The sequence below is a fragment of the Pygocentrus nattereri genome, chromosome 8, assembly GCF_015220715.1.
Source record: "Pygocentrus nattereri isolate fPygNat1 chromosome 8, fPygNat1.pri, whole genome shotgun sequence".
Classification (NCBI taxonomy): Eukaryota; Metazoa; Chordata; class Actinopteri; order Characiformes; family Serrasalmidae; genus Pygocentrus; species Pygocentrus nattereri.
In genome coordinates this window covers 43,990,435-44,009,239 of record NC_051218.1, presented here as the reverse complement: position 1 = coordinate 44,009,239, position 18,805 = coordinate 43,990,435, and the positions used below count along the sequence as shown (strand labels likewise).

The window sequence follows — 18,805 nt, the reverse complement described above, 5'->3', positions numbered from 1 at the left end:
TTTTATTTTGCATGTTGTGTAATGATGGCTTGTAAATTTTCAGATGTAACAAAGCAGTGCGCTCTCTCTCTCTCTCTGTCTGTCTGTGTCTGTCTCTCTCGCTTACTCTCTATCTCTTTCTGTCTCTCTCTCTGTCTCTCTCTCTCTCTCTGTCTCTCTATCTCGCGCGCTCTATCTCGCTTGGTCCCGCTCTCTCCCTGTCTCTCTGTCTCTGTCTGTCTCTCTGTCTGTCTGTGTCTCTCTCTCTTTCTCGCTCTCTATCTCGCTCTCTCTCTGCCTGTGCCTGTCTGTTTCTCTCTTTCTCTCTCTCTCTGTCTCACTGTCTCTCGCGCACTCTCTCTCTCTCTGTCTCTCTGTCTGTCTGTCTGTCTATTCTCCCCCTCCCTCTCTCCCAGTGGTGGGCTTGGATATCCAAGATGAGATGGGCAGACATGAAGTGGGCCACATAGACAACTCTATGAAGGTGCCGCTCAACAACGGTTACGGCTGCCGCTTCGAGGGCGAATTCACTATTAATAAAGTAAGAAAGTGTCGACCTTGTAATGTACAGTCGTAGTCATAGTCCGCCCCCTCTGTGTTAAGCTGGGTTCACGGAGATCGCAGTATTGGACATGACGCATGAAGAAGTAAGGGTTTTGATGAAATAGAAGGAAATGATGGCATCATGGAGCAGCGTAGTAATGACCCTTCGAATTGGAAAATTCATTTAATCGCTGTGCAGACTGCATTTGGCAAATAACTAAAGATTGGATTCCACTCTAATTGGGAGGAAGGAAGCCCATATGCGAGTCACAACCCGTCCCAAATTTCATTATTCCGAATAGAGCGTCCTAATCAGCCACTCAAAGAGTCATTGTTTTGTCCGTTTTCCTGGACGCCTCAAACTGCACGTTGAACTTTTAAAATCAAGTTAAACATTTACAAAGAGTGCTGACCTATTCAGAACTTGAAAGGCCGGCTTTGTTGAATAAGTATCACGTTCCCTGATGGTGGTTTGTGTGGTTTTTTTTTTTTTGTTGTTTTTGTTTTTTTGGCAGGTCCCTGGAAACTTCCACGTGTCCACACACAGCGCTACAGCACAGCCACAGAACCCTGACATGACCCACATCATCCATAAGCTCGCCTTCGGGGAGAAGCTTCAGGTTGTTCTTTCATCTCTTACATAATCCTTTATGAGGCCACAGATGGTGTCAGAGACGTTCACCTCATTCAGAAGCCAATGTGCACTTCGTATTGCAGGTCAAACACGTCCAAGGAGCCTTCAACGCTCTCGGCGGAGCCAACAGACTTCAGTCCAATGGTACGTTACCCCAGTGTTTGATGTTCTGGAGTCTGGGAAAGGATTATGTACAGTAATCAAAAGCCAGAAGGATGTTTTTTCTTATTTTTACCTTTTTCTACTTTTCAGAATAATAGAAAAAACATGAAAACAATTAAATTACATATGAAATCACTGCAGTCAGACACATTGGGCTTCTGACAAATCTTCGCTCGACCCAACCTCAGAGCACAGCTTGATTGGCTCAAGCACATTACATACTGTGCATTATATGCATTATACTAATTAACTTTTATTATACTAATTAACTTTTATAGTACTAATTAACTTTTATAGTACTAATTAACTTTTAACAGGCACACATAACAATTGGGACGATCTAATCATTGTGATACTAACAGAACTTTATAAATAAATGAAAATAATAAATTATAATAAATCAAAGGTACTTGTTGAAAAAGGCACTTTTAAAATACATTTTTGAAAAATGTAATGTTTAGAAAATAGTGAACTTTTATACTGTTTAAACAATGTTTTATATATAAATAATGTTTGTTATATCTTCGCTGTGTAGCTGCAAAATTGTAACTTTACAGGAGAAGGAAAAACGCTTTTAAACTTTTAAAGTAATTTAATGTAGAGATTTTATTTTACATGATTTTGGAGTATTTGGGCCATTCATCGTGAATTTTTTAATATAAATGGCATCTGCTGATCTTGAATGATGACGAAGAAAATAAAAAAAAATGATGTGTTCTTTTTCAAGCATTTAAGCATAAGCCTCCATATTAAAATGCCTTTTAGTTTCTGAAAATCATTCATTCAATCAAGTGTGTCCAAATTTTTGACCAGAACTGAATGCCTCGGTCAGCTGACTGTAAATGATGACAGAGAACGATGGCTTTGGCACATGGTGTGTTTTCCTGGACACTCGTACCGTATCCAGCGAGTGGGGAAAGTAGTGTGCTTTTCCTATTTTGTAATCAGATTCTATAGGCGAACAATCTATACGTCCTTTTAATATCTATACAGGATCGTATCTCCTTTAAGAATATTATAATTAGATATATTTCTGAATTATAAAATCTAATGGCTTCAAAAAACGTATTTTATTAAAAAATAAGTGTTTTCTTTAAAAGGCTGAGGTTCGGTGATGTAACGGTTTGCCAGCAGTTCTTGCCACATTATGTTCCACAAACCACAGTGACCGTAAAGGAGAAGTTTTAAATGTCAGCAGTCAGAAACATCGCAACTTCTAGAGTGACTAACACAGACTGAGCCTTTTCCAAAAGCGCCGTCTTCCTTTATGAAATGCTAATGAGGCCACAGTGATGAACAGGTCTTAAACTCAGTCTGTGTAGTTTAGGGTAGGAAGGAAACACCTGCCAGTCCAGTAATGCAGCGCGACACCACAGCACAAACTGCGTTTTTGAGAGCCATCTAGTGGCCAAACAGGAGCGCATGATCTCCTTTCATATATTTTTATGAATGTGTCCTATATATTTCAGTGGTACTTACAGTTGTTATGACCAGGCTCATTTTTCTCATATACTCTTGAGTTTTAAGCAAAGATTACAGTTCATTATAGCTTTGTGACCCCTCAGTAAGGTCGTATTACAGTGTCCTGTCAGTATTCTGACACTGACCCACCTTACACCCAGTGTGGCAGTACAGTGTGAAGAGCTGGGAACATTTTGTCCTCATAGTTGTAAAAGCCTGAATAGCCTTGGATCCATAAGTGATGGCAGCAGTTCTGGCCACACATGTAAAGTTCATACAAAAGGGTTAAGGATTGTAATTCCTTGTGAAGACATTTTCACAGTACACAGTGTGCATCTATATTTTGAGCAAGATGGAATTTACCAAAAGCTGGAAAAACTATGATTATAGTATTATCCTCCAAATCACTGGTGTCAGATCAAAGCCTCTTATCTTCACTTTTGTTGTTGTTTGTGTGTCTTTGACATAATTTGAAAATGCCTGTTGGTCTTTACATTGTGGTAACATGGTTAATGACTCCAGACCAAATGTGTTTGAGAGCAACACTGACTAAACTCCAAATAGACTTTTTTAACAGACAGCAGTAAATTATATGTAGTACGTTTTTGTGTGTGTGTGTTTGTACACTTATGTATCCATTTCCAGTTTTTGACAGAATTTGAAAAATACCTGTTGCTCTTTACATTATGTGTGAATTTCATGATGAATGGACGAAAAGAAACGGCCCAGAATTACTTTTAAAAAATTCTGGTTCCATTGACTTACATTAAAAGCAAAGTAGGTTTTTCCTTCTCCTGTAAAGTTTGGAGATATGAAGTTTTCTTCTGACAGCAGTGACTTTATCATGTATTTATCAAAGCATATTTTGATGTAATTTATCACAATAGTTGTAACATATTGCCTGAATGTAACTCTACACTGTTTCTCTCTTTTACTCAGCTCTGGCCTCACATGATTACATCCTCAAGATCGTCCCTACAGTGTATGAGGACTTGTCAGGAAAGCAGAGGTTTTCCTATCAGTACACCGTTGCGAACAAGGTACGTTGAGGCGTTTAGCTCCATGTTATTAAAAAGCCTTATATAACACGGTTGTAAAACGTGGGTCTATAAACATACGTGTATTTTCAGCAAGTATGTTGAGTTACGGGCTCCTAAAGTGGCCCGTGGTTACTATAGACACAACCTGTTCACTGGGAGTGATTTGGAATTACGGCGCTGAGTTTATGAAGTGGTGACAAACATTTGTCACGGGTCTCTGGGAATCCTAGAGGACACGCACTCCAGTGACAGCTGGTGGCTCTGCCACGGATACGTGACTGGAATAGCGTTGGCTGCTGTCTGCCACGAAAGCGTGTTGTCAGAATGAAACGTCCGGATAAGCTGACTGGGCCTGAAGGCTGAATCACAGCTTGATTCTGCCAGCATCAGTAATGTGTTAAGCATCAGACTAAATCCAGATCAGTAGAATAAATGAGAAACTTTCATCCTTCGCTTGTTTTCCATGGCAGGAATACGTGGCCTACAGTCACACAGGACGCATCATCCCAGCCATTTGGTTTCGTTATGATCTGAGTCCCATCACTGTGAAATACACAGAGAGGAGACAGCCGATCTACCGCTTCATTACCACAGTGAGTCACACAAGCACACACACACACCGTTTAATAGTGGAGCTGTTGGGTATGCTATAAACTATTTACTCATTCATTCAATCATTCATTCATTTATACACCGATCAGGCAGAACATCATGACCACCTCCTCGTTTCTACGCTCACTGTTACTGTATAGCTGCACTTTGTAGTTCTACAGTTACAGACTGTAGTCCATCTCTTTCTCTGATACTCTGTTCTTCAGTGGTCAGGACCCCCATGGACCCTCACAGAGCAGGTACTATTTGAGTGGTGGATCATTCTCAGAACTGCAGTAACACTGACAAGTGGACACTGGTACAAGTGGATCAGACACAGCAGTGCTGCTGGAGTTTTTAAACACTGTGTCCACTCACTGTCCACTCTGTTAGATGATCCTAACTTGTTGGTCCACCTTGCTCATCTGCTGCTGCACAGTTTGTGTTGGTCATCCTCTAGTCCTTCATCAGTAGTCACAGGACGCTGTTCACAGGACGCTGTTCACAGGACGCTGTTCACAGGACGCTGTTGGCTGGATATTTTTGGTTTTTGGACTATTCTCAGTCCAGCAGTGACACTGAGGCGTTTTAAAACTCCAGCAGCACTGCTGTGTCTGATCCACTCAGACCAGCACAACACACACTAACACACACTAACGCACCACCACCACATCAGTGTTACTGCAGTGCTGAGAATGACCCACCACCCAAATAGTACCTGCTCTGTGAGGGTCCATGGGGGTCCTGACCACTGAAGAACAGGGTAACAGAGTATCAGAGAAACAGATGGACTACAGTCTGTAACTGTAGAACTACAGAGTGCAGCTATACAGTAAGTGGAGCTGATAAAATGGACAAGTAGTATAGAAACAAGGAGGTGGTCAGAATGTTATGCCTGATTGGTATAAGCTCAAAACCCAGACCATTAATCCATGGTCCGTTTCTGGCCTGGATTCTGTGATCACTTGAATTGCTTATTACTATATTTTTGATACTTAAGCTTTTAATTCATATACGTAAATAACATTTATTCTGATTGATCTGTATTACGCCTCGTTCAAAAAGTAATCTGCACAGGAAATCTCCTTATAATCTCAGTTTGAATGGGTGTGTCTGAACTGCTCTAAGCTGAATAGGTGGATATATTTAGGCATTTACCTTTAATTTTTTGACATCACAAAAAAAAATCAATTCAGATTTGGCCGCTTATTTCCGTATATAGACTGGCTGGTCTTAAATAGTACATTTTAAAACTTTGACAGTGAGTGTTTTTATAAGCACTTAATAATCTGATTTTGTCAGTAATCCAATCAATGCATTTACATGCACTTGGGTAATCAGATATTGGCAAACTCCAAGTCTTCATAAGTCAGTAATCGGATTTCTGCTTTGCAACCAGCCAGTAAACTCTCAGAAGATGATGTAACGTAAAATCCACTGTCTGATCTCGTGCAAACACAGACTGAGAAATCTGAAAGAAATCAGAGTAAGAGTTCACAGCACTGAGAAATGAGATTACTGAGCTAAAAATCCAGCCACTTTATCAGATTTCCTGATCGGATTTCTAGAACAGAGTATGGTGTTTACATAACCATTTCAATAATCTGATAAATGCAGAAATCCAATTATGATCGGACTGAGTGCATGTAAACACGCTCAGTGTTTACATACTCTTTCATTAAGTGAACTTAGTTTTCTATGATTTAGGCTCTTTTAAATGGTACATTTCTAAGCTCTATAGTTTCTTTTATTTTCAGAAAATATGCTTGAGAACTTTACTTGAATTAATACCAATTTTAATTCAGGAAAATTAGACATATTTGATAAGATTGAAATGAGTTAAGCTTTAATTAAGGCAGATGTTTACTTTTATTGATATCCAGTGTTTATTTATTATTTCTTTCTTTCATCCTTGTCTTCTTCTCTTTGTTCTTAGATCTGTGCCATTATTGGCGGGACATTTACAGTGGCTGGCATTATTGACTCCTGTATATTCACGGCCTCTGAGGCCTGGAAGAAAATCCAGATAGGCAAGATGTCCTGAGTACCGACACATTTGCCAGCACACGTCTTATTTATACCACGATGACTGTCCACATTTTCCACTGTACCACATTATAAGCCCAGTTTTCCCTTTAAGAATTTTTTAGTAAGTCATTCTATCAGACCAGCTGCAGATTCTCAGCATGTCTTTTACACAAGTCAGAACTAAAATGTTAGCCAGATCAAGAGATTGTGTTGCCAAACTTTTGCATAGTTTATAAAATTGTTCTGTTTTGTTGCATTTTTGTCCATTTCTCAATACATGGGTTCACGGTTCCCTCCCTTCAGTATGAATGTTACAAAAGGCCATCCAAAACACCACTTCTTGGTAATTCCTTCTTGCTCAAAAAGTATTTCAGCTTTGTCCGCTGATAACATTTGCCACAATTTGTCAGTATATGAAGGTGTCCTGTAGATTTACAGTTTGTCTAACGAGCAACACATCCATCAATTAAAGACTACTGTACTTAGATTAGTATCCCAGATTACATAAAGCGGTTAATAGGGGTGTATTATGTGATTCATTGCACAAAGAAAGTGTAATACTGTATGCAGTATTGATTATTTTGATTCACATGAAAAACTCATCAAAAATTAATTCTCTGTCTGCTTAGTTTAAAAATTGGCCTAATGTGCCTTAAAAGTGTTTTCAGATGATAGGATTAGGTCAGTGGAGGTAAAGTCACCCATAAAGTTTGGCAGATTTTGATGTTGATGGTACTTTGTCTTTTGGTAAATTGCATATATTTGACGTTGGTTTAAGGGAAGTTATTTGTATTTTTGCCTACCAAAGCATTTTTGAATGAAGGTTTTTTTGGGTTTTTTTAAGTGTATTTTACATTGTAAAGGCATTCTTTCGCTGGTTGGATTTGGTAGCCGTTTTATTTGCTCATTTCATGCTGTTTAAAATGTTTGAGAAATAGGTTGTGTGTTTTTGTTTACTGCCAATCAAGGTTGTACCCTCAACCTGTAACCCAGACAAATCATTTCCAGTCACTCTTAGTGATGTTAAAGATTCCAGTGGAACGTGTTAAACTAGCAGAAGTTTCCGCTTGTGGAGCTTTGACTTCCAGACGATGTGTTGCAGTGTTTGCCGCAGGTACACATGGCAACATGGATGCATCTTAACACAGAAAGCCACAACCAGTGTTCGGTTTTAACCAATAGTGTCCCTTTAACGCAGCCAAACTGGATCACTTAAAGGTGCTGGCAGAAACATGAATGCTATACATTTAAAAATAGGAATCAAAAAGCAAAACATTATGCCAATAAAACGATCATACAGATGTATTGGCGCCATGACTGACTTATGGTGGCCTGTTATGTTGCCATGTGGACTTTTGCCCCAGTGTCTGCCACTGCTTTGTTTACTTGGGTCAGATAAAATAACACCATGTGTGAAAAATAACAGGCTGATTCTGTTGTGCCAGATTGTATTTTGGTCAACTTGACCTCAATTTTGTCAGGTCATTGGTGTTTCTCAACCACTTCTTCTTTTCATTCCTTTTTGATTCAGGTCAAACATGTAAAACGGATAAAAAATAAAAACGGATTGGTTACTGTTGCTTACACCTTTGTCAAAAAATCTGAGTAGTTTGTGACATTGGACTTCAATTGAAATGAGCTTTTCAGTTATTTTACTTGTTTTTGTTTCTTGCCTCTCTCTGTAGTCTCACTGAGTGAGGCAGCATACAAGATATATTCCTTTATTTTTCCCCATTCTGGGTTAATTTTTGTACAAATTAACAGAAGCTTACACTTCATACCAAGATAAATGTAACAAATGCGTTAAAATACTTTTTGATTTGCAACTGACGTAATGGTGCCACCCAGTGGCAGCAGAGAGAACATGGAGGTGGTAAAAAGAGGGAAGATAAGTTCAGTTTGTGAGGCAAGGTTAGGGGCTTGGGGTTTAGGGGGCTGATGACCATGATGGATCTGATTGGGCCTCATAAGGTGATGTTACAGGTTGGAGGTTGCTGGGCACGATCCCTCCGTCACGGCCAGGTCCGGTGAGGAGAAGAAGTCGCACACACCTTCCTCAGAGAGCTGGCCGTACTCGTTGTTGTAGAAGGTCTGGCCGGAGAGCTGACTGAAGAAGGCCGGTCGGTGCCTGCTGCTGCAGATGCTGCTGGTTCGGTTTGGGCTACTGATTAGGTGCTCTGTGCTGGTGCCGGCCGCTGAACTACAGAGAGAGAGAGAGAAATTTGGTACTGCCTGCAGAAAATAAAGTAGGGTTGCAGAAATGAAACACGTTGATCTGAAGGTGGCAACTTTGGCCTAATCCCATTTCACCCCTTGCCCCCAACACTTAGCCCTACCCCTCCGTTTTGCATGTTCACGTCTAGGGGTAGGGTTGTCCCGACTCTTGTTGAGATGGAGGGGTTGGGTGAAGTGTTAGGGCTATATGGCCCTTCAAACGGTGATTTTTCAGAGGCACTACAAATGGAGTGTTATATGAGAATTCCCAAATTTCTCGGAATCATTGGTATGACGGCTGCACAAGCGACTAAAGAGACACATTAAAGTAAGTAACATTTCTCTGTTAAAAGCCGTTGTATTATAAGAACCATTGTAATAGCAGTTTATGGTCATTTCCTTCATAACACGCATAAAAATCGCTAGTAATATGCTGACGTCTCGGTCACTACCAGGCAAAATTTCCTGTTCCACCTTAAATGGTGCAGCAGTTACATTCTGGTACCTGAGGTTGCCTCACCATTTAAGGTGGAATGGGAAATCGATCATGAAGCTGGTGATTTAAAAGCTAAGTTCAGCTTCATATCACTGAAAAATTCTTGGTGGCTATAATAAATGATTGCCCCCGTCTTTGAAGGCGTATGATTTAATGTATTTAAGTAGTGAGGAGCTGAACTTTCCCCTCTGCTGTCACTGCAGGCCGGCAGGGTCGCCTACAGAGCAGCGCTAGTAGCTGTTAATGAAGTAATGTAGTTTTTTGTTTGACCTCTTTTTTACTCTGTGACTAATTTGATTGATGCGTAAAACTGAAGTTGTGAATGAATCGTGAGCTTTTCAGTCTCCTTTGGATAAAAGACAAATGTCAGTGTGATATGCCATTATCGCTATAGTATGGAGACAAAGCAGGAAAACACATAGTTTTTTTTAGGCTATTTAAAATATGATTCACCTGTCCTCTCATGTGGCATGCAAGTGAGCTCACCACAGCTGGAAAACCTCGTCTTGTCTGTTTACGTAAAAGTCGCTGACGACAATTGACGTATCTGGTTCTTGAAGGGTTGGTCCCATTTCATAGGGGGGAAGATTCAACCACTACTCTTTGTAACTCGGTTTCAAGAGGGAGGGTTAAAAATAAGAAATGGGATTGGTCCTTAATAATTGATTTTAACACTCAGTAAATTAAGGCCTTTTTTGTTGTTTAAATTTTTTTTTTGATGAAATAATATAGATCTCACAATGCAGGATGTCCTGCTTTGTCCGGGTGCCTTTAGGCTTAGTTCGATCTAACCCAGCTGTTGGACCAATCAGAGACAGCCTTCTAACAGTTAAAAAATGTCCCTTTTTAGTAAAAGAGACAAGTCATAGCACACAGATAATAATAATAATAATAATAATAATAATAACAAAGAAAAAAGGACTAGTGCCACCTGTATAACAACAGGATTAAGGAGTCTGACATAATTAGTGGTCATTTATCTGTAAACGACTAAGTTAAGAATATTATTTTGCTACTTTCTTATCAGCCAAGCCAAGAATGTAGGACAGAGATCACAAATGGCCAAAGGTTTTGTGATTCCAATCGAGCGGACACACACCTGATTTTACTAGTTTAATCAGTTGGACTTCAAACAACGGATTATTTATTTGTGCTTTTATTGTGAGTTGTGCTTCTGCTTGTTTGGAATAAAAACCCGTAGCCACACTGGCACTTTGCATATTTGATCAGTGGTGCCTGCCTTGGGAAGTCAGTACATTTAACCATGTTCTCCACAGCTCACCTCTTTAGCATGGCTCCTCTGTGCTTGTGTTCAAGCCTCTCCAGCTCTTCAGAGGCCAATACCATCCCACTGTCCGTCTGGCTGTCCTGTAGGGACACAGGAGTGCATTAGGCCCACTGTAAACAGTATACACTCAGTGACCACTTTATAAGCTATGAATGTCTTTCACTGTGCACAAACTAGGCTGTGTTTGCATTGGCCCCCTTCATAAATGACCCGTTTCTGACACGAGGTCAGGTGTGAGCTGGGAACTCTGTTTATGTGCATATAAATGCACAGAAACATTTACAGTAAAGGTGCAAAACTAAAGCTCATGATGTGTCTGCCTTTTGTCAGTGCTAAACATAATCAGATAAGATAATCAAATTAAATCATTGTCAAATAAATAAACCCTTGTGGTCCCTTTTCCCAAGAAGGCACTGTGTGTGGAGTGTGGGGTATAAGACTAAGCAGTCTACGGGGAGGCGTAATAAGGCCTAATAAGGGCCCAAGATGCTTCAGCTGTGTTTGGAAAATAAGACGACTCCGCTACAGAGTGCGATCTCACTTTTAGGGGGGAAATCAACAGATTTTTCTAAATTTCTGCCTAATTAATTAATTAAGATTTAAACTGTGATTTGGAGTGGTTTGACATGTGATGCTCTATTCTAGAGACATTTACCAAGGCAGAATTGTTTACAATGTTGGTGATGGGAACCAGACGTCTTAAGAGTCTAAAGACCCTGAAAGCTCCCTCACATAGCTCTTATATCAAAAGGTTATATATTCAGTGTGATGCCTGAGATTAAAACATATTTTTTAAAGGATATTCATGGTGAAGAGGTACGTAAACGGCGTTGTAAGACAAAGCCGTCCCTAAAGAAAACATATTCTTTCAGATTTACCACTATATTTACCTTTCTTAACATTATATTCATAAATTACATGTTTAATGATCATTTAGCTAGTAAATAAAAGGGCTGGTTCCTGTCACCACCACTGTAAAGAAATGAAAGTTTCTCTACCAGTCATTTCATCAAACATCTCTGAATATTATTGTTAACATCCCAACAACGGACTTGTGCAAAAACGGTGAAAATTTGGTGGAATCCCCTTAAAACATACAGTAGTGTACACGTGCATGTGTTTATAGACTTCCATCTGATCTAAGAAACCAGAGTGTGTGTTTACACGACCACTTAATGATCAGGTAACCACAGAAATCTGACTGTGACATGAAAGTCTTAAAACTTCTCCTGAAATAATAATTCACTTAAATATGCTAATGTTGCTAATAACACATGAAAGCAGGTGGAGACCAATTAGCATAAGTCAGCTCGCCTACTAAGTACTTACATGCAACATCAGCAACATTAGCAGCTTTAAGTGTTTCTTTACGTGGTTTAAGAAAGGGTCTCACATGATGTGACTTGTGGGAGGTCATCTCCATCGGAAGCTCTTCGAACGTCTTCACTCGAGAGTGACATGACTTTGATGGGCTCACCATCACACACCCAGAGAAAGGCACACAGTTGTAGTATCTGAGGAAAATAAATCAGAGGTCACTTATAGGTGGACCGCGGTCCGAGTCTGGACCCAGATGCTGTCATTTGCGGACCTGAACCTATAACCGATAAACTATGGAGAATTATTTAATTTTGACGGAGTGGTCCTGTTTTAATGGCTTCTCCAGCCTTTATGGTAGCTTTAGTGGCTCAGGAGACTCACAGACCAATCGCTCGTGTTGTAAATATCACACGTGACGATGCTCAGCCAATTATGATGAGCACTGAGACTCGAGTGAGTGACGCGCACACACAGGGGAGGGACAAGGCGAGAAACAGCAGTCAGAGAAGAAAGTGAGCCAGAATATTTCACATGTTGGCTCTAAAAATAGAAAACTGACAATAAATATTGTGACATATTGAATTGGACATTTGATTTGGCATTCAGTTGTTGACTGTACAACACCCTGATATTCCTACTCGGCTACTTTAGTAAACAGTATATGGCACTGAATCATAATGCATGTTAGACGTTATGATGTTCCCGACCTTTGCTTGAGGAAATTTTCTCTAACTGGACCTTACTGAATTTTAACTAAAGACCCCTGCTTTACATGATCTGCACACATAGCCTGCCTTAAAATTCTGATTTTAGTGAACTTCAAATATAAAAGATAAATTATTGGTCTGTTATTTATCTTTAGTGGTTCAGTTAAGTCAAAAATTTAAAGTCAACCTGAAATCAAATTTTTACTGTAAAAAATATTAGCCAATAATATCTTGTTTCACTCTTGTTACTTCTCTCGCCACCCCACATATCAAGCGAAACAATCAGCTTTATGTTGTGCGTTGTTAACTTAATTTACATAATTCGAAAGCACCAATTGCTCTTTAAGTTGTGTGAAAATTATATGATGAATGGACCAACATAAACACTCCAAGAATATATTTTTACATTAACGTCTATATTAAGTTAAGTATATATTTTTCCTTCACCTTTAAAGTGACCATTTTGGTTTGTTTTGAAATTGACTATATTTTAATAATTTAATTAGTTCAACTTCATTGGAATTGGGGATGTACATCTAGCCATTTGGACTTCTACTTTTAGACATAAGTATTTTGTTTCCCCATCTCATTTAGCTCAGAAGAGGCGCTGTCCTAAGTGCATTACCTGGCCGGCATCGTGTTGCAGGCCATTCTCAGCTCCTCCTCTGACGGAGGTCTGGAGGAAGCCTGTGAGAAGCCATCATCTGAAGAGCTCTGAGACACATTGAAGGGAATATCCTGCAAAAGAGACAGTAGTTTTCAGAAACAAAACTTCACTATAATATCACTCAGCAATTTAAATCCCATACACAGCTAGTGTACAATGGTGACTGAAATAGAAAACTCCATTTTGGCAGAAACTTTTTGAAGTAGTCTCTCTTTAATGAGAGAAACAGAAGCCAAATTTCTTACTGGTAAGCTGTTGTCCTGCAGAAGGTCTCCCAGTATCTCTACCAGTGCAGGAAACGTGGGCCTCTCCCTGGGCTCGCCCTGCCAGCAGGCCAGCATGATCCCATATCTACCAGCAGGGGGAGACAGACCCACACTTATTACAATGTTTCGAATGGGTGCACTTTTAAATTGTTATCTCTGTTACGTTCTAAAAATATCTGATGTTAAGAGTGAGTGATGTATTTCAGCATGCTCACACTTCAGGGGAGGCAGTGTCAGGAGCCCTCATCCTGGTGCCGTCCTTCAGCCGTTTACAGAAGTCCTCATCAATCTGAATGCCGGGGTAAGGGGAGGCACCTGCAGGAAAGAAACACACAAAACGTTTTTGTGATCATTTAGCCACAGCGTGTGCCGTTCAACAGGGGTCAACAAGGACAAAGGTTTTTATTCATCAAAGCTGCATGTATTAGCGGTAAATTATTAGCGGTAATAATAAATAGAATTTGAAGAATTAGCTCTGTATTAGCTTATTAGTTCTTCAATTGAACAGGCTAGACTGTTGCATTGGTATTCCAGGTGGCTGCTAAGATGTAGCTGGGCTCTTACTGTGGTATTCCACGTGGTTGCTAAGGCATCGCTGGGCCACTGGTATTAGCAGGTGGCTGCTAATATGTATATGTCTACTAATATGTAGGTGAGTCTGTATGTAATGTCATGTGAGAGATATAATTATTTGAGAGGTGGCATTATTTGCGGCAGTACAAAGAGCACAAAGAAAAACAAAGAATAATAAATAAAGAGCAATTTTTGATGCCAAGTTAGTAATGTAATGTTAATACAGACAAAAAGTAGCATGAAGTCCATGAGTGAAGCCATTTGGTAGTTTTTCTTAGTCTAAAAATGCACAAAAATCTTTTCCAGTATTTTCAATTTAGTTAAAATTTTGCTGCTGGATGTGTGGAAGTACGATAGGCCTGGTTCCATTGTGTTGCTTGGGTGGCGTGGGCATGCCAGTGTATTATAAGGGTTAAATGTGAGCGCCAGTGTGGGCGCCAGTGGATTACAAAGAAATAAATGCATACAAGGACCACAGTAGTGGGGAAAAACAGCACTAGGTTTTGTGGGAAGCTGCAGATTCGAACAACACTAGGTTTTCTGGCCACAAGCAGACATGATTGAAGCAGGAGGGTGCCGGCATTAATAATCAAATTGGGGTGTTATTTGCAAATGATATATAAATAACCATGCAGTTGGAGCTGATTCATTGCTCACATCTCAGCTCGCTCCAGTGTCACAACAGTTTAATAAATAAAATACTAAGCAGCTCCTACACAAATCTCTACTTGGTTCTACATAACTTTGATGAGTTGGGGCCATTAAGTTTAGAAAACACTCAGTTTACCTAGTGAGAAGATCTCCCACAGCAGCACGCCAAAGGACCAGACATCACTCTGGCTGGTGTACACTTTGTCGAAAATGCTCTCAGGAGCCATCCACTTGAGCGGCAGTCTGGCCTGCAAAAGCAAGCACACATTACTCAGAGATCAATCACACAGTGTTTCAAAGCCTGAAGCCGACAGCCTTTTTCATCTGACAAGGAACAGCATGCCACTTCATGTCAAAGGCTGATGATCTTCACTCCTCTCCTGTACCATTTGCCCCATTTGAAAGACCGTTTTGATTTGTTAGGGATTTCTGTCCTAAAGATTTGGTCTGCACCCCTGCTTGGAGTTTTTAAACTAGTGTGGTAAAAGCCAATGAAGAGGGCTACTAGAAACAATGGTCTTGTATTTTTTCTCTTACATTTCCTTTCCGCACGTAGTCTGGGTCCTTGTAGATATCACGAGCCAGACCAAAATCACAGATCTTCACCACGTTGTTCTCCGACAGCAGAATGTTCCGTGCTGCCAAGTCTCGATGAATGCACTGGCAAGAAAGAATAACAGCAGAGGATTTTGCTGTATGAGTTATCTGTTTGCACTGTGAAGCTACAAATTTGCTTTATTACTCCATGTCTGTCTTAGATCAGCAATCTAACAGCCTCAAGGCTGAGCTTAGTATTGTTTCCCAGCTACCAGCTTTAATCCTCATGGGCCACAATAGTCAGGGCAGAGTGTTCGTCACTTGTCAGTAACATATAACACTCATTATGGGACTGCAGAATAACTGGGAGATCTAGGAGTTTAGCTTCTTGAATCAAGGCCAAAGCAAAGGCAGGTTTCTCTAAAAGCAGCCTAGGGCTCACCTTACGAGATGCCAGGAACTCCATCCCTCGTGCCACCTGGAAGCTGTAACATATGAGATCTTCTATTGTAAGAGGGGTCTTCCAGAGGTCATCCACTTAACAGAAAGAAACAGGAACAGAAGAATTTCAAAGTCATATATATGAAAACGCATCACTTCTAAATATTGTGGTGACAATTTTAACAGGAACAGCATAGGTACAGTTGACAAATACAGGCAGGTGTTGTGACTTTGGGTTGGAAGACTACAGCTAAGCATAATCAGAGGACTTCATGTAAGTCTGTCAGGTATTTCGTATGTAAGCACTATGTACCTCTAAACCACAGACAGAAATGAGTATGAACATACTTTTCTCCACCGAAGGGGTGCTATCTGGACTGGATTTGCCCTGAAGCTGGGTCGGAGAGCTGATGTTGGCAGAATGAGACTGACTCGGAGTGTGGCAGCCTCTCTGCTCCACCTGCCCAGCCTCCATCATCCTCCTCACCTGACTCTGTGTTTTAGGGGAACGATCCTGCAGAGTAAGGAGAAAGATTCAACACCGAGCCATCACATACTGGCTTCCTCCAGACATCCAGGCCAACTCAATCGGAACAGTTTACTAAATGTGCCTTATGATTAACAGCATAACTATTACACACAATATTCAAAGTTCACTTGACATCCCAAACACAATTTCAACTTTATAGTTCTCATAAAAAATGCCATTAAGAATAGGTTATTTGTTTATGAAATTCAAGGAAGACAAACTAAAAGTATAATTAACAGAACATTACTTAAAAGCCTCAACATCTAAATGCAAATTCTTATTTTTCAGTATTTCCTGTGTCCACACCCAAGGCTATTTATCCACACCTACAAAGTTCAGTCTTAGAGGTTGGTTGCATTTTCTGCTTCTCACATTCCAAATCATCCAAATTACAAATTTAGACTCCTCCATCCATAAATCCTTACTCTTCATCTCAATGACCAGATTCCACTGCTAATTTCCTTTTTTCAGCGAGATTCTTTTTGACAGCTGCACATCCTTTCAGACCCACAGTGCTGAGTGGTCTTCTCACAGTGGAAGGCTGGACAGAAACACCTGTGGATGTTTTCAGATCTGAAGCAGCTTGATTTTCTGCTCTCTCAAAGATGAAAGCTTTAGGTACTGTTTTATCTGATGGTGACAGTTTTGGTCGTCTACCACGTCGTGCACAGTTGAGTCCCACATTTTTCTTTATCTTTTAATATATTTTCTAAACTTCTTGAGTTTTGGAAACTCCTGTTTTTTCACTATTTCTCCTCAGAAATATCTTCTGGAAGGTGAATAACTTAATGGTACTTCACAGATTGAGCATTGCCAACACAGTCATAACAAAGTGAGTGAGATGCATGTCACACTAATTAGGCCAGAAACTGCAGTAAAAACAAGTTTATTTTTATTTATTTACCAAGCTCTCTGGCTGACACTGAACATTGCAGAAAGTTTTAATAGATTAGATGTCTGTTAGATAGCAGGTGCAGCATAACACACTTCTAAATGCTACATATCTGCGTGACATTATAAGGGTGATAAACAGATTTATTTTTTATATCTCGAGGATGATTATGTAATCACCTTGTTTAGTGCCAGTACATTTACCAAGCCCAAATGTGACCTTGCTTGAAGTGATGACAATCCTTCATCAGCTAGCAGCTAGAGTCCAAACACACTCTGTTAGTGCTGTGTGCTCAGCAACTACTTTAAATTCACTCCTTAATTCACTGCATTTTAAAGACTAATGATGGAAAATACAGGACAGTGTGAGTGGAACACTTGCCATGACCCTCTACAGGGCACTTTAACACTTTTCCAAGGTCATATAAGCACCCTTTTTAAATGAGATTTCCAAGTATGGTCTAAAAAATTCCACGTTCTCCAGGACAGAGGAATATTTCCGTCTAAATGGCACAGTAAAATATTCGTCATATGTTTCCACAGTAAATGATAGGGGAGCGGTGATGACGAGAGGCTGACTGCATTGGGGCTTGGCCATGACGACACTGGAAATGTCACATGTATGTATCATTGTCATGACTGTCTTGGCTAAGGGGAGACAGCTGAACACATCCACCTTACCCTGTATGGCAAAAAGAATTCCCTCTTAGCCCGTAGGTAGTTGGACAGATTTCCATATTTGCAGTACTCCACTACCACCATGAGTGGACCTGAAAATATAAGAGGTGGTTGAATAAGGAGAGTAGAAAAAGAAATACACAACAGCAATACTCGTGTAGGACACAGCAAACTACTATAATTATGGATCCTTGTTGTCAACCATTTAATCTCAAGCCAAAACAGTACTCTTAATGTACTCTTCTCTGTTAATATTGTTATTCCTCAGTGTTCAGTGCTGATTCCTCAGTGTTGTTGTCACATTTACTTGGATTTGTATTTTATCTGTATTAGAAACTACAGAGTGATTCATCCGATTTCAAAGCCCCATATTTTTACAACTGTGAGGCACCAATCACAAACTAATTGAAAGAGGGGGTCCTATAGTTTCTGACCATCACAAGAGATGGCTCCCTTCAGTCTGAGAGGAGATGAGACCCCTGAGCAGAAAGCGTTTTGCGTTCTCCGCTTCAATAAGAGTGAATCCGTCATAACTGTGCAGAGTAATTTTCGTGGCCAATGAAGCTCCAACAGCTCAGAGCGTTCATCGTTGGTTCCACAACACTGGATGATCTCTGAAATAGCACTGAGAGTGCTGTGACGCACGACATGCTCAATTGAGCATGGGATGAATTTGACTATGGCGTTGATGTCGTCCGTACTGCTGGAGAAGGTTCATATTGAGCACTTGTAAAATTACATAATAAACTTTATGCTCATTTTAACAATTAACAATTCATTGCACTGATCTGCACACTGCACTGATTGATTTACAAGTGAAATAAATCATTTTGAAATTGGATAAATCTTTTTGAATCACCCTGTATTATTATAAATTTTTAACAAGCAAATTGGGATGTGTTCCATACTTTAGTTGCCTTTGTTACTCTAATGTAACAATGTACTACAGTCTGGCACCTAAATCAACAATACGTCCTAAATGATCTGACGATCTTAGTCTATCTATTTCAGTGCATTCAACAAGAAATGCACTGGTGCTTCTTTAACACAGGGATCCAAAACACAATATTACTCAAAAAAGCTCCACTTCCACATGCTGCAACAGAGGA

At 40.0% G+C, this 18,805-nt stretch overlaps 2 protein-coding genes across 3 annotated transcripts in view; one reads left to right on the top strand and one right to left on the bottom strand.

Moving 5' to 3' along the window:
- Window positions 1-8,022, top strand: part of ergic1 (endoplasmic reticulum-golgi intermediate compartment 1) — a 30,057-nt gene extending 22,035 nt beyond the window's left edge. Inside the window, exons 5-10 of the mRNA XM_017712509.2 lie at window positions 396-520; window positions 1,038-1,142; window positions 1,240-1,300; window positions 3,719-3,819; window positions 4,290-4,412; window positions 6,347-8,022. Of these exons, the coding sequence (XP_017567998.1) occupies window positions 396-520; window positions 1,038-1,142; window positions 1,240-1,300; window positions 3,719-3,819; window positions 4,290-4,412; window positions 6,347-6,454 (623 nt within the window). The 3' untranslated portion in view covers window positions 6,455-8,022. The remainder of the gene's footprint in view (window positions 1-395; window positions 521-1,037; window positions 1,143-1,239; window positions 1,301-3,718; window positions 3,820-4,289; window positions 4,413-6,346) is intronic.
- Window positions 8,023-8,073: 51 nt separating this feature from the next.
- flt4 (fms related receptor tyrosine kinase 4) overlaps window positions 8,074-18,805 on the bottom strand; it is a 54,022-nt gene continuing 43,290 nt past the window's right edge. For both annotated transcript variants that reach the window (XM_017712507.2, XM_017712508.2), the window contains 11 exons: window positions 17,700-17,788; window positions 15,947-16,112; window positions 15,600-15,694; window positions 15,158-15,280; window positions 14,757-14,868; window positions 13,612-13,711; window positions 13,376-13,481; window positions 13,089-13,201; window positions 11,830-11,950; window positions 10,431-10,516; window positions 8,074-8,638 (listed from right to left, as the gene is read on the bottom strand). In XM_017712507.2, the coding sequence (XP_017567996.1) occupies window positions 8,416-8,638; window positions 10,431-10,516; window positions 11,830-11,950; window positions 13,089-13,201; window positions 13,376-13,481; window positions 13,612-13,711; window positions 14,757-14,868; window positions 15,158-15,280; window positions 15,600-15,694; window positions 15,947-16,112; window positions 17,700-17,788 (1,334 nt within the window). In that variant the 3' untranslated portion in view covers window positions 8,074-8,415. The remainder of the gene's footprint in view (window positions 8,639-10,430; window positions 10,517-11,829; window positions 11,951-13,088; window positions 13,202-13,375; window positions 13,482-13,611; window positions 13,712-14,756; window positions 14,869-15,157; window positions 15,281-15,599; window positions 15,695-15,946; window positions 16,113-17,699; window positions 17,789-18,805) is intronic.